General features: G+C 41.9%; 1 protein-coding gene across 4 annotated transcripts in view; it reads right to left on the bottom strand.

Annotated features, from left to right (window-relative positions):
• Positions 1-1608: 1608 nt before the first annotated feature.
• Positions 1609-14222, bottom strand: part of FAM120B (family with sequence similarity 120 member B) — a 37861-nt gene continuing 25247 nt past the window's right edge. For 2 of the 4 annotated variants that reach the window (XM_081855843.1, XM_081855844.1), the window contains exons 7-11: positions 12066-12272; positions 10782-10890; positions 10006-10146; positions 7230-7279; positions 4731-6066 (exon numbers count right to left, since the gene is read on the bottom strand). In XM_081855843.1, the coding sequence (XP_081711969.1) occupies positions 7230-7279; positions 10006-10146; positions 10782-10890; positions 12066-12272 (507 nt within the window). In that variant the 3' untranslated portion in view covers positions 4731-6066. Of the gene's footprint in view, positions 1711-2766; positions 6067-7189; positions 7280-10005; positions 10147-10781; positions 10891-12065; positions 12273-14222 lie in introns of those variants that run through there. The other 2 variants (XR_014154961.1, XM_081855845.1) reach the window with 2 other exon arrangements.

Here is a 14222-nt window from a genome sequence, read left to right as displayed (position 1 = left end):
AATCACACGCTGCCCCAAGGCACTGACTTAAGTTCATGACTGGCGTTTTCACTTTTAAGTGTTCTTTCGTATCAACAATGAAACTAGCACACCTTATTTGACGTCCAAGCTTGTTCTTAATAAATCCCCAAGGTTGAGTAAACTATGCTATCACAGCTGTTTGGCTTTGTTTGAAAGCGGGCACATAGCAGTCATGCTTTAAGTTGCCCTGTGCTGCTAAGGGAGGAAGGGTGAGGTAAAAATGAATAAATTCCACTTGCAAATGGTGGCGGAACCATAATATCAGTTAAAATATTTAGGCCCATAGTAATGCCCTCTCAAGTAAAGGTAGGTAAAGGACCCCTGGACGGTTAAGTCCAGTCAAAGGCGACTATGGGGTTGCGGTGCTCATCTTGCTTTCAGGCTGAGGGAGACAGCATTTGGCCACAGAAAGCTTTCTGGGTCATGTGGCCAGCATGACTAAACTGCTTCTGGCACAACAGAACACCATGGCGGAAACCAGAGTGCACGGAAACACCGTTTACCTTCCCGCCGGAGCGGTACCTATTTATCTACTTGCACTTTTACTTGCTTTTGAACTGCTAGGTTGGCAGGAGCTGGGACAGAGCAATGGGAGCTCACCCCGTCGCACGGATTCAAACCACCAACCTTCTGATCGGCAAGCCCAAGAGGCTCAGTTGTTTAGGCCACAGCGCCACCCGCATCCTCTCAAGTGCAGGTGAACCAGGACCACACTGTTGTTTTTTGTGAACCAGGGAGTTGAACATACAATCTGAAAGGATTTTCCCAAGTCTTGGGGTACGCTCACATATAATTGGGGAAATCATATCACTATCAGTGCATTTGTATGCTGTTTTCCTGCAAGATTATGTCCAAAGCAATAAACAGAACATTTTTCTTCAAAAACAAAACAATGGCAAAGAGCCACAATGTCAATATGTAAAAACCTAAGTTTGAATTCACTTAATACACCTGATTAGTGGAAGGAAGGACTTCTGCTTGTGCAAGGGAGCTTTCCCTCTCCTTCCCCTGAAAATTGGATCTGTAGGGTCGGAAGAACAACAGAGGATTGTTCTATCTGCAAGCTGAAATGCTTGTGCAAGCTGTGTGGGATATTTAATTGCAGTCAAACCAACAATTTCCGTTTTGCCAGATAGGCACATGAAGGGACTGGGGCTCAAAGAGCTTTCCTGTAAACTCATTAGAGAGAACTCTGTAAGACCCCTCCTCTCTGTGCCCAGATGGCAAGAAGGCGTAGTCATTGCCAGGACACCCTCTCGCTCTGCTCATCTCCACCATGCCTACAATGTGAGATCATTGCAAGTCTGAGCTCCAGTTCAGGCTCCATTTTTAACCTAGACTTAAGTACGTCTTAGTAACTCAATTACCATGTTAAGCCTGCCTGAATGAAGCAGCTGTGTCTGTTACTCTTCAAGACGTATTCTGAGTAACTGTTATTTTTACCTTTTACAAGACTGTGTGTGATCACAGTGTATTGAACGAAGTTCTATGGTATCTTGGGAACCACTATGAAGTATATCACCCTATAATAATAATAAAAAAGTGATTTTGGAGGATAACATAAATTACAATTATGGAAAGAACAACAAGCCTTCAACAGTTATCACTTATTAGCACGCCACCTTTCCATAGTTATAACAGGCTCAAAGCAGCTTACAACATTAAATGAATTACAAAATGCCTCAAAAACTGGTAAACTCCGAGAGCACATCGGCCAACAATTGACTAAGAGTAAATCACTGTAAATCAATTAAACTTCTCTCATGGAATGTAACAGGGTGGATGAACAAGATCCAAGACAGTGATTTCTGTTCCTATCTACAAACACATGACATCATCTTTCTTCAAGAAACCTGGGCAAAAGAGGGCACTATGGTTGAATTACAGGGTTTTACAAGTTACACTCAACCAGCTCTTAAAACTGCAAAGTATGGAAGGCCTAGTGGGGGGCTGGCGGTGCTGGTGTCAACCTCTCTTAATGTATCAATTCAACAGTGTCCCTCATTGACCACCCCTAATTTTTTAGTGTTGTCCCTTTCTGATAGTCTCCTGAGAAATACTTATTGCATCTGTGTGTATATACCTCCAGTAAAGTCTTGTGGGGAACTGAGATCATATTGGGATGAACTTGACCAACTACTCGAAAGTATAGACTCTCTGTCACCTAACCCTCGGTTTGTCTTGGGAGGTGACTTCAATGCCTGGATCGGCCTTGTTTCCCCACAAAATACAACATTATCTGGTCTAAACTTGGAGGACGAACCTGAAATCTGTCAGAGGGCAGCAATGGACACCACCTCTAATCACGCTGGGAAACATCTTTGTGAACTTATAGTAAAGCATAACCTTTTGTTATGCAATGGGCACGGTCAAGGGGATCAAGAGGGTTATTTTACTTTTATCTCCCCCAGAGGATTTACTAGCACCATAGATTATATCCTAACATCTAATAATGTGCCAGTTAACCGAATACCTTCAGGATAATTCCCAGAGCTGAAAGTGACCACTTTCCACTTGAGCTATCTCTGACATCATTCTTTTCTCCTGCCTTTCCTAAATGATTGGATGAAACAGAATAGCTGATACTTGGAAATAGAAGGTTAAAATGGAATGCACAGGTCCAAGAAAAAATGATTCAGATCCTGGATTCCCATGAATTTGCTTTATTAAAGGGGGAAATGTTGTTAGAAACAGGAAACATAATTGGACTCTATGAGAACATAATCAACCGAATTACAAAATTACAAAAAAACTAAATTTAAGTCATAAACAATAAATGAAAATATCTCAATAAGGATACAATAAACCTGAAAAATCCCCACATAATTCATAATACAGTGTAAGAATAAAGATACAAAAACATAATACCAGCAAAAACTAAGCCTCTCCAAAATTAAACTCGTGATCCCAACAAAAGCTTCCCACCTCCTGGTCCCTGGTCCCTCCTGAGCAGCAGGTCTTATAAGATGGCCTCTGGCTCCTTCTGCAGTAGCAGCAGCTTTTGAAGCAAGAGTCAGTCTGGGCCCCACCCTCCCAAGCCAGGTGGAAATAGGCCAGCAAAGCAGGGAGAGGATATTGTGGGCCTCACAGCAAAGATGGCCCATACGTACATGAAGATGTATGGATTCTTTTGGGGGGAAAGGGGGGATTCCCTTGTCCCACTGCAGCCTATCCCCTACATCATATGCTTTTCTGAGGTTCCTAACTCTCAGCAGGAACCTGAAGAGGATGAAAGGATGGGAGGTGGGGAATTCTATTTACAGAACAGAAATTAGGGTCCAAGCCATGGTACATTTTGTCAAAAGGAACCTTGAACCCAAAACTGAAAGAAAATTAAGAGGGAAAGAAACAAAAGCCTCAATGATCAACAAAGAAATAGTATATTGATCCTAAAAATTGTGAAGGTTACTTAAAAATAAGAAGAACCAGGAAGTCTAAGAATAATAAGATGCCATTGATACACACAGCAAATAACACAAATTAAACATCATGTACCTGGAAGGCATATACCATGGAAATGCAGGATTAATGCAAGAATGCCACAAATAATAAAACTATAGGTGAGACAGAGAGACGATAAGAAAGGGAATTAGTGAACAATAAAGCCGTAGGATAAGGTAATGGTGAACATCAAATGATATTCAAATCCTCATTTAAGTCCATCTTAGATGAGCAAAATTTTAAGATATAAATGAACATGAAATCTACTTAGAATATAAATACAGCCAGCAGCGACTCTAATCATAAACGTCTTGAGCAAAATGATTTCTTATCAGATAAGCCAGTGCGCTCCATAATTACCTTGTTTTCAGTCTACAATTTGGTTCAACAGAAGTTTGATTTTTATGTGCACTTTTTTTTAAGAGCCTGCTTTTGCATGAAGGTTGTGTGACAGGGACCATATACAGTGGTACCTCAGGTTACATACGCTTCAGGTTACATACGCTTCAGGTTACAGACTCTGTTAACCCAGAAATAGTGCTTCAGGTTAAGAACTTTGCTTCAGGATGAGAACAGAAATCGTGCTCCGGCGGCGCGGCGGCAGCAGGAGGCCCCATTAGCTAAAGTGGTACTTCAGGTTAAGAACAGTTTCAGGTTAAGTATGGACCTCCGGAACGAATTAAGTACTTAACCCGAGGTACCACTGTATCAAGCTTAAATTCAGGAGAAAGGATACAATCCACAAGGAAGCGCTACCTGAAGTGGAATTTTGCAAAAGTATAGCCATGATTATGCCAGAAGAAAACTAACAATAGTCACACACTGCATCATTTTGACCACTGGACATGCATTCAAGATGCTTTCTGTGTATGTGAAAGTAAGTATATATTGTGTGCCTATTTACAAATGGCTGAGCTATTCCTGAAAGTCCTTGTGAAAAGAAATGGAGATATTACTACTAAAAGATCAATTGTGTATGACTGTTTGTTGGAAGGAAGCATTGATTAGGAAATAGAAGCAGAAGAAAATACCTATTTCAGTTCCCCCAGGGTATCAAAGGACTTATCTTGAACCTTTATATGAGTCACCAGGCACCATGCAAATTTTGGCGTGTCTTCTACAGTTGGGAAGATGAACCAGAGCTAAAAAATTATCTCGCTTTGTATGAACCTTCTATGAGAGCTATTTGAAACACCACATTTTGAATATATATTTTAAAAAAGAGATCCCTAGTGATGTGATAAACTCTGCTTCATTCATACATTTCCTGCTGGCAAGATGTGCTCCTGTAATGTTAGCTATCACCTTTGTCCTACAAGGGATTGAATTAGGCGCTCTGTGCTGAAAGAACTTCCTGGATACTCACTGCTGATCTCAGAGGTTTAAAAATGAGATGGCAATCTCTCTGCCTGCTGTAGCAGGGGAGCTGGCCAAAGAGAATGGATCCAAGCAATGAGCATCATCCAAAACTGGTTGGAGTTGAGGGGCCAGCCACTCTCTCACCTTGTTAGCCTGTTAGCTGAATAGTATTCTGTATTATTTTCTCTGCTTTTCACACCTACATATGTATAAGCACAAAACTATGATGATATGGCATTGGGTTAATTTTATTTGGGAAAGCTGCATTACACACCCATCACCACCCTTTTCTTTATTAAATGCAAACATAGTACACTCACCAAAATATAGCAAATATATAATCTTTATCTCTCCTAAAAAAGGTAAAGGGACCCCTGACCATTAGGTCCAGTCGTGGCTGACTCTGGGGTTGCGGCGCTCATCTCGCTTTACTGGCTGAGGGAGCCGGCGTACAGCTTCTGGGTCATGTGGCCAGCATGACTAAGCCGCTTCTGGAAAACCAGAGCAACACACGGAAACACCGTTTACCTTCCCGCCGGTATGGTACCTATTTATCTACTTGCACTTTGATGTGCCTTCGAACTGCTAGGTTGGCAGGAGCAGGGACCGAGCAACGGGAGCTCACCCCGTCACGGGGATTCGAACTGCTGACCTTCTGATCAGCAAGTCCTAGGCTCTGTGGTTTAACCCACAGCGCCACCCACACCCCTTTATCTCTCCTAGTTTGTCCAGAATTAAATTTCTCCCATAATCAGATTTCAAGTGTGTTTATGTTAGAATATTAAAATACAATTCACTCTGATGCGTCAATTATGTCTTACGTATGCTGTGAACTGCTTTGGGAACTCTGCTTGAAAAATAGGATGCAGTTCTTTCAAAGAGAAATACCAATATACATTGTGGGTACCAAAAACTGACTGCTAATAAGATCATTATTTTTTATTGGCACAAAAGCACCCATATCAGTAAGAGCTGGAAACCACACCCCATTTTGAAGATTTTCCCTTTCACTATAATAAGTTTTGCTGTGTTTTAAGCATAGCTCTTCAGGTCAAGGCAAGCTACATTACACAGCTCATTTTTTAAAAGCTAGAATGTGCTTAATTGCTCTTCCAGCAATATAAAACAGTCAATTGGTTTTAATGATTAATAATGATTAATTTTCCATACATTATCAGACCTCCTTTTCCTCTCTCACTCTTCCTCCCTCCAGTTCCACCCAGGAGGAGAATCATCTGGGGCCACCTAAAAACACAAGCAAACAGTCATGGAGCTAAAGTAAGCAACTACTCTATATATTCACAGAAAAAAAAGAACATTTGCCATGTTTGTGTGGCAATACAAAATGAAATGAAACTTGGAGCTACATAAGTAAGCCCCTCCTGATCTTTATAACTCTCTAGCTGATAACAGACAAGTGTAGGTGAATGTTGATTTGCTGTGATAATTATTTTTAATTCTGTCTATGCAACAGTCGATTCTATACCTCAGACAAGGATCTCGGTCCATGCACTACAAGAAGAACAACAAATATGTATGTGCTTTGGTGCTCTCATCTCTTTAAAATAGACTACACCATGTTACGTGGCAAAAACAACAACAACCACCCTAAAAACCTGAGGGGCATTCCCTGCTGGTTATGGACAAATGTTATAAAACTATGATGCTCATGTTGATAGCTTGGTATATAGACCATCTGGATGTAAAGTTGAACTGCCTCTGGGCTGCAATTCTGAAACCATTTATTAAGAGAATAGGAAGGCATTGGGAGGGGATAATGTGCTGTGTATGTATGTATGTTGTGATAACACAGTTTTACATTATTTTAACTTTATTTATTTAACTATTTATTTGGGGGAGGATCAGTGAATTCAGGAGAAAAATTAATAAAGAAAACTACGGCAACTGTATCAAGACCTCACCCATTGCCTCCCATGTCAACATCCACACAAGAGAATTTGGTCCTCAAGTTTTGACAGCAGATGTCAATATTCAAGAGGAAGTAGCCTTAAAGATAGTATGGCCAGTACTTTCAAATGTAGGCTATATAGGCCTCATAAACCGAAGTACAAAGGCTCCCCCACTATCTCTTCCCTTGGAATGCCTGGCCTATCCTTGTTGCAACAGGGGGCAGAAAGCCAGGTGGTGGAACCCTTGGGGAGTAGATACAGCTCTGGGGCTCAATATTACTTAGTCCTGCCTTTGTCTGACAGCTTTATTGAGGCAAAACTCTCAAACTTGTTTTATACTAGGTACAAATTCAAATGTTAAAAAAAAAGTAAATGGGGGCCAAAAAGAATTTTATTTTATTTTACAAATGCATCTAAAAATCTTTAAAAATAGCTTTTAAAACTTTTAATTAACTCACTTTCTACCTCTTTCCATTAATTACTATTGCAGCTACTTACCTAGAATCTTTGACCCCTGGGAGGTTGGTGTCTTGGTCCATATCCTCGACCTGGTGGAGGGAAAAAGATTATTTTTAATGTTCAAAGAGCATCCCTGGTAACAGTTCAGAAATTATTTTATTCATTTTAGGATTTATTTGTTCAGTACACTTTTACCCCACCCTTCAACTTGCAATCTACAGCTCTGTTGAAAGCTAAACCATCAGACAGACTAACAAAGCAGATAAAAAAAATCCCTAGACTCAACCTTAATGCCAAGCATAAAATATCCCTTTAAACTAGCACAACTCATAACAACCTAGCAATATAAAACAATAAGAAAACCCTGAGAAGGCCTAAGCAAACGGGGGAAATATCAACATAGCTGGCACCAGTCATACTTCCTGGAGAGGGCATTTCATGTTGTGGGCACCGCTGCAGAAAACACCCTTTTTGTAGTACGGTGGAACCTCAGTTTTTGAACATAATCCATTCCAGAAGACTGTTCGACTTCCGAAACGTTTGAAAACCAAAGGATGCATTTCCGGAAGAATTTACATCTGGAAAACTCAATACGGAAGCAGTGTGGCACATCTGGCTTCCGAAAAGCGTTTGAAAACCGAAGCAGTTACTTCCGGGTTTTCGGCGTTCGAAAGCTGAAACGTTTGACTCCTGAGATGCTCGAAAACTGATGTTTCACTGTATTACCACCCAATATACCTCTTCTAATGGTAGGACTATGAAAAGGGATTCGTCCTCAGATTTAAGAGACCAGACAGGCTTAATTTATATCCCACCCAGGGTGACACAATGTTTTTGAACCTATATTTCTTATGTTCACACATAATTCTAAGCCAAGATGAGTGGTTTGTGCACACATCTTAAGCATTCCCCTTTTTGCTCCTACTTTCATGCAGCTTGTGAACCACAAGCACCTTGACCCTGTATTCCACTCAGTGGTGTCATGTAGATTTGTAATGTCACAGGGGACATGACTGAATGTTGCAGGACCACGTAGGATACAGAATTCAGATTGATGGGGAGAAGAGGCAGAATAAAAAGCTGGAAGAACATGGCTCTTTCTTTACGCCCTAATGGAGTTATGAATTATCTATCAACAATGGCTGTTTCAGGTAACTTTATGAACATCTGAGACCAACTTGAATGGAAGGATGCTTCAATTCACAGTCCATACTTAGTTTATTGCATGAAGCAGTTACTGCCAGCCACGGTATACTAACATAAATTTGAACTCCAATGTGCATTGCTTCAAAACTACCAGTGTATTCATGGAAAGCAGTCAGAGCTATGGAAACTGGATGTGTTCTCTTACTGAGTGTGAGATTAAACATTAGAAAATAGGCCCTGCTAAGGCAGCCCTTGAAGGTGTTTGGTTTGATTGAAGGAACTCACACTCCCCTCTCCTGGTGCCTGCCTTCTATGAAGAAAGAGGTATGGCTTCTACTTTCTCAGAGGATGAAGTCCTATCTCTTTTAATTGAATGCCATGAAGGATTCAAGTCAAGAGGGACAAATCACTGTCCTACTAGGAAATCCAAATCACGCTGGTTCCTTCCTTTCTGGCCAGTGGATGCTGTGAGAAGGGGCACAACCTCTGAATTCTCAACTTAGTTGTTTTTCTCTGTAATTTCTTCTGGGGGTGGGAGAAGAACAAAATACCCACCACAGAACCAGGTCATGGCTGGTGCCCATTGAGACTGCAGGGAGATCACCAGTAGCAGGAGCCAGAGCCAACAACAGACAAAGCCAACTAATTCTAGTTTTGTTCCCATCCTCCTCCCTGCTGAGTTCTGCAAGAGCAACATTGACACTAGGGAGGAGGAAGCTGATGGGCCATGGATTGGTTGTAGGCTGGGTGATGTTGGTAGAACAGTGGCCATTTGCCCCAATGTACAGAACTTCAGAGAAAGTGCTCAGCCTCCTCTCTGCTCAGGCAACCTCAGATGATGCAAGAGGACTGGCTATGCAGGCCTTTTTCACCCCACGCTTTGAGAAGGCTTGGCCTGGTTCCATACTCTGTGCTGTCATAATCCTTCCAAATTACCCCCAAATCAGTCACATACAGAGATATAAGACTTTGTTAGAGAGGCAGTTGTTTAAAGTGGCAAATTAAACTTGCATTGTTTCAGCTGATAAATTAACAGGTGCTCTAAGCTTGATGTTTACAAGAGGACTAATATAGGGCTGCCAAATTGTGGTGGTGAGATGGAGGAAAATTACAGACAATTAAGTGTGATATTTTAATCACACTGAATACATCTCAGGCTTGAAAGAGGAAAACCCTTTATTGCAATTGTAAGCTCACTTTCAAGTATGTCCAAGACCCATTAAATAGAGATTCTGCACAAAAGCTCAATCATACTGAATTGGGTAACAAATTAGAATCTGAAACTGCAAGCGATTGACACAACACACCACTGAAATTCCTTAAGAAACTGGAATAAAACAAACGACATAAAGCTTCTACTTGAACAGGAAAATTTTGCGTACATATGTGGGGCAGATTTAGAATAGATGGAGGGAGATGCTTAATTTTGTTGTGATTATTGATGCAATAATCTATTTGTGACCTTATTATAAAATGTCACTGATGCATACTTAAGATGAGCTGGTTCCTCACCTATTCCTACATTTCACTGTATGAAGTCAGCTAACAGCTTGTCAGTGGTTAAGTTAAAGTCTTTTAATACATGCTTTTATATATCAAAATATTGATGCAGTGAAAGATTTTGCAAGTATGTAGTTGAATGCTAATCTATAAGCTGGGTTCTTTTTACCTGGAGGCTGGGATTCAGATGAATGGCCAGGGGGCTGACGGTCTCTCCACCACAGAGAGTCACTGCCCTGATCACGATAAGGACGAGATGGAATTCTGTTTGGATTCCGAAAGTGAGTACCTCTTCCCCTTCCTGGTCTCTCTGGAAAGGAATTTATGACACTTGAAACTGCTAGCGCACTAACAAAATAAAATCCAGAGTTCTCACGTTGAAAGCTAACTAACTGAAAGTTCCAGTTACAGATAGGTAGCCGTGTTGGTCTGCCATAGTCAAAACAAAATAAAAAAATTCCTTCCAGTAGCACCTTAAAGACCAACTAAGTTAGTTCTTGGTATGAGCTTTCGTGTGCATGCACACTTCTTCAGATACCTGAAGAAGTGTGCATGCACACGAAAGCTCATACCAAGAACTAACTTAGTTGGTCTTTAAGGTGCTACTGGAAGGATTTTTTTTATTTTGTTTTAACTGAAAGTTAAAGCATATAAATTAATTTAAAGTTTCAGCTGATATAATTATTGATATTCTGCTTTAAGCAAAACTTGAAAATTACTAACTACTGCAATTTAAAAGCACAGAAGCAATGAACATGGTCCTTATTGTGGGCATGCGCAGGACAGCTTCATATTTGGTGAGTTTTCTGTACAGATATGTATAGGAAACCATGCACACCTTGTAGGTATATTGCCATATATGTTTCTTTTCCCACACGAACTGTCTGTTAATGCAAACACACACACCTCAAAGTGGTTTGCAAAAAGAACTCACATGGCACCTACCTGTCACAAAGCTGTCCAGTCGCTGTCTGCTCTGAATTATCCTGCCTCTTGCTGAGCAAGTTTTGCAAATAAGGGACATCAGATCCTGAAACTTGGCAAGCCAAGATTCCTGCAGACAAGGAAATAATGAAAGCAACGGCAAACTCTCCCTCTCGTTTTCAGAGAAGTCACACTGAAATCCCCAGAACATTTATATAGGCTATACTTTAGGGACGCGGGTGGTGCAAGGCCTAGGACTTGCTGATCAGAAGGTTGGCGGTTCGAATCCCCGTGACGGGATGAGCGCCTGTTGCTCGGTCCCTGCTCCTGCCAACCAAGCAGTTTGAAAGCACGTCACAGTGCAAGTAGATAAATAGGTACCACTCCAGCGGGAAGGTAAACGGCATTTCCGTGCACTGCTCTGGTTCACCAGAAGCGGCTTAGTCATGCTGGCCACATGACCCAGAAGCTGTACGCCGGCTCCCTTGGCCAATAAAGCGAGATGAGCGCCACAACCCCAGAGTTGGCCACGACTGGACCTAATGGTCAGGGGTCCCTTTACCTTTATTTTATACTTTAGGGACTCAGTGCCAATACATCCTTTCACTTCTAGCTCAGCACTGTGTGCTTCCAGTCAGGTCAGTTATGTTGCAGAGCTGCTAGAGAGACTTGTGCAGTGTGATTTCAATGAGCACCTCCAGGTTCACCAAATGTATGACTTAAGGGCCTAATGGATGGGGAATTTCCTCCAGTCTCTGGATAATTGTCATCTGTCTGCAGAAGGATAGGTTTCTCTTTCTCCCCAACCAGCGCAGAAATGCCGTGAACCGCTGGCACAGGGCCCTGATCTGGATTAGAATCCTGACACTGGCTGTAAGGGACTTTGCTCTACTCTTCAGATGAAGAGCAGTATACAAATTTAATGAATGAATAATAATTAACATTACCCACCCTGCCTGGGAATGTGGCTCTCAGAATGGAAAAAGGCAAAGGAACTAGAAACAAGTAAGCTTTAGATTTTCAGCTCAAGACCAAAATAAAAAATGAAGATGGTTGCATTTATATTTTTATTCATTACATCAGCAACAGAAACAATTAGCAAGTGGGATCTCTTTTCAATTTGGCAAGGTGGATTTCCACTGATGGAAAAGCACAAAAGTTTGCAAAGGTGAAGTACTACCACTGAAAACCTTCTTTTATTTCCCAAAGAAATCAGGGTTAGCTTTCCTAAAATAAAAATTATCCCCAAACTAAGCTTGCTTTTCTTTTAACTAAAACAACCCCACCCCAAGCTTATGTACTTACATTGCCTTCCAAAAGATCATGTAAAGAGCATCCTCTGTGGGCTTGCAGGTATTTCGTGTGAAAGAGTTTTCCATCAAATACACTCCACGCCATTATGTCATCCGCTTTAAAGGGGAGGCCACAGGTATTATTGGCTTTAATCATCAGAGCTAGGCCTCGTATGAAGAGAGAGCCAAGCTGGACACCTCTTGAATCAACCTGAGCAAGCTGTTAAAGCATTTAAAACGGAAGAGAGAGGAGTTGTTGCCTGTGCTTACCATGATTCCGTTACAATAATATATCAATTAGCTATTGGGCTAAGCTCAAGGTGCTTGTTTCGGTGTAGCCCTACACAACTTACACCAGGCATAGGCAAACTCAGCCCTCCAGATGTCTTGGGACTACAACTCCCATCATCCCTAGCTAACAGGACCAGTGGTCAGGGATGATGGGAACTGTAGTCCCAAAACAGCTGGAAGGCCGAGTTTGCCTATGCCTGACTTATACCATCTTATCAGGAGGTCTGTTCCATGCAATGTAGGAATTGGGCCTTTAGTGTCGTGGCGCATACCCTTTGGAATATCTTCCCTTTAGACAGGTGCCATCCCTTACAGTCTTTTCTATGCCTGCTGAAGGCCTCCCTCTTCCAAACAGCCTTTTAAGCCTCGTCTCCATCTTTATTAGAATTGTTTTTAAAATGTTTTAAATAAATATTTTTGCTTTTTTGCTTCCTATTTGCTACCCTTGTCTCCTTTAGGAAGAAGGGCAATACATACATACATACATACATACATACATAGGTACAGCAGAAGTACATTCCAGAATTTTCCATCCCACGCTTCGCTTGTACCAGGGCCATATTTGTGATGCAAGGGGGACAAATAAACCAGGAAGCTGCAATTACACTTGACTTCCCACGGCATCTGAACCCAGGATCATTGTTTGCTTCTCCCCAACAAGGTAGAATTCAGAAGCCAACAACAAACCATAGTTTAGGAGTGTCTTGCAATTCTGGTATGTTAGGGGGAAACAAACCATGATCCCAGGTTCAGATGACATGAGAAACCAAGCTTTCCTGGTTTCTTCCAGGGGAGGAATGAAGCATGCCGCTCATTCCCAATGAAAGATGAAAAGCCCCCAGCCTTGGCTTATTGTGACATGCAAATATGGCTGGTATCTCTAATTTTGACAGCAATGTTTAGTGGATAGGGATAAATGAAGTACTGACTGCATATGCCTCAACAGGAGCTGGAAGGAAGAATGGCTCCAAATTGTAGTCATGTGTCGTATTGCCTTCCTCCACCATACAGAAGATGCTGTGGCTACAACCACCCCCCAATACAGGGAAAAATAAGAGACAAACCTATCTAATTCTTAGAAAAGTGAGGGAAAGTATTGTTGGAGTGCATCACACAAAGTTAGAAGGCCACTGGACACCCCCCCAAAAAGTGACTGGATTTGAAGTTGCAACAAGTAGTCAGACCTGCTTGTAGCTGGATATATTGTAGCTAGACATTTTGTGCTGGATATATTGGAGAGCACAGAGAGGATAAGCAAAACATTCAAATAAGCAAAATGCCAGATATAACCCTTTTGATATTTTAAACACAGGCAACTGGTTAAATCCACTTACTAGTTATTAATTTTAATGTCCAACTGCTTCCGCACCAAGAACCCAGGAAGAGAAGGAGCCCATTTACTTCTTACTGAGCAACTGGGTGGAATAACGCCTGGATATTTTCTTTATCTCTCCACAAGCAAAGGCTAGGGGGGTGGGAAGCCTAGAATATCATGGGGGACTCACAGCTGCCTCCACCCCCATGGCTACGGGCCTGCTGTTGGTTTACCATCCCAGCAGTACCAAACATGTGCAACCCTGAGAATGCGCTCAGTGTGGGGCTGCCTGAATGGCAAGGAGGCTGTACCAGCTGCAGCAGCGTCCCAGGAACACATAATGAGAAATCAAAGGACCGGGGGAAGGATGGTGGGGACGGTGGAGCAGGAGGGATCCTACTGCTTACCTATACACAAGCTGCTTTTGCCTGAATGCTTTCCAGCAATGCCTAGCTGAGTCAAAACCCTTTGCCCATGGCACGAGGAGAGCCCGGACACAGCCCCACCTGGCAGCTCTTGCTGTGAGGTGTGTGCATTTTGTCTTTGATGGATGCCTTAATTACT

This window comes from Podarcis erhardii (genome assembly GCF_964252035.2).
Source record: "Podarcis erhardii genome assembly, chromosome: 3".
In the NCBI taxonomy this organism is placed as follows: domain Eukaryota; kingdom Metazoa; phylum Chordata; class Lepidosauria; order Squamata; family Lacertidae; genus Podarcis; species Podarcis erhardii.
This window is presented reverse-complemented; position numbering and strand designations above follow the sequence as displayed.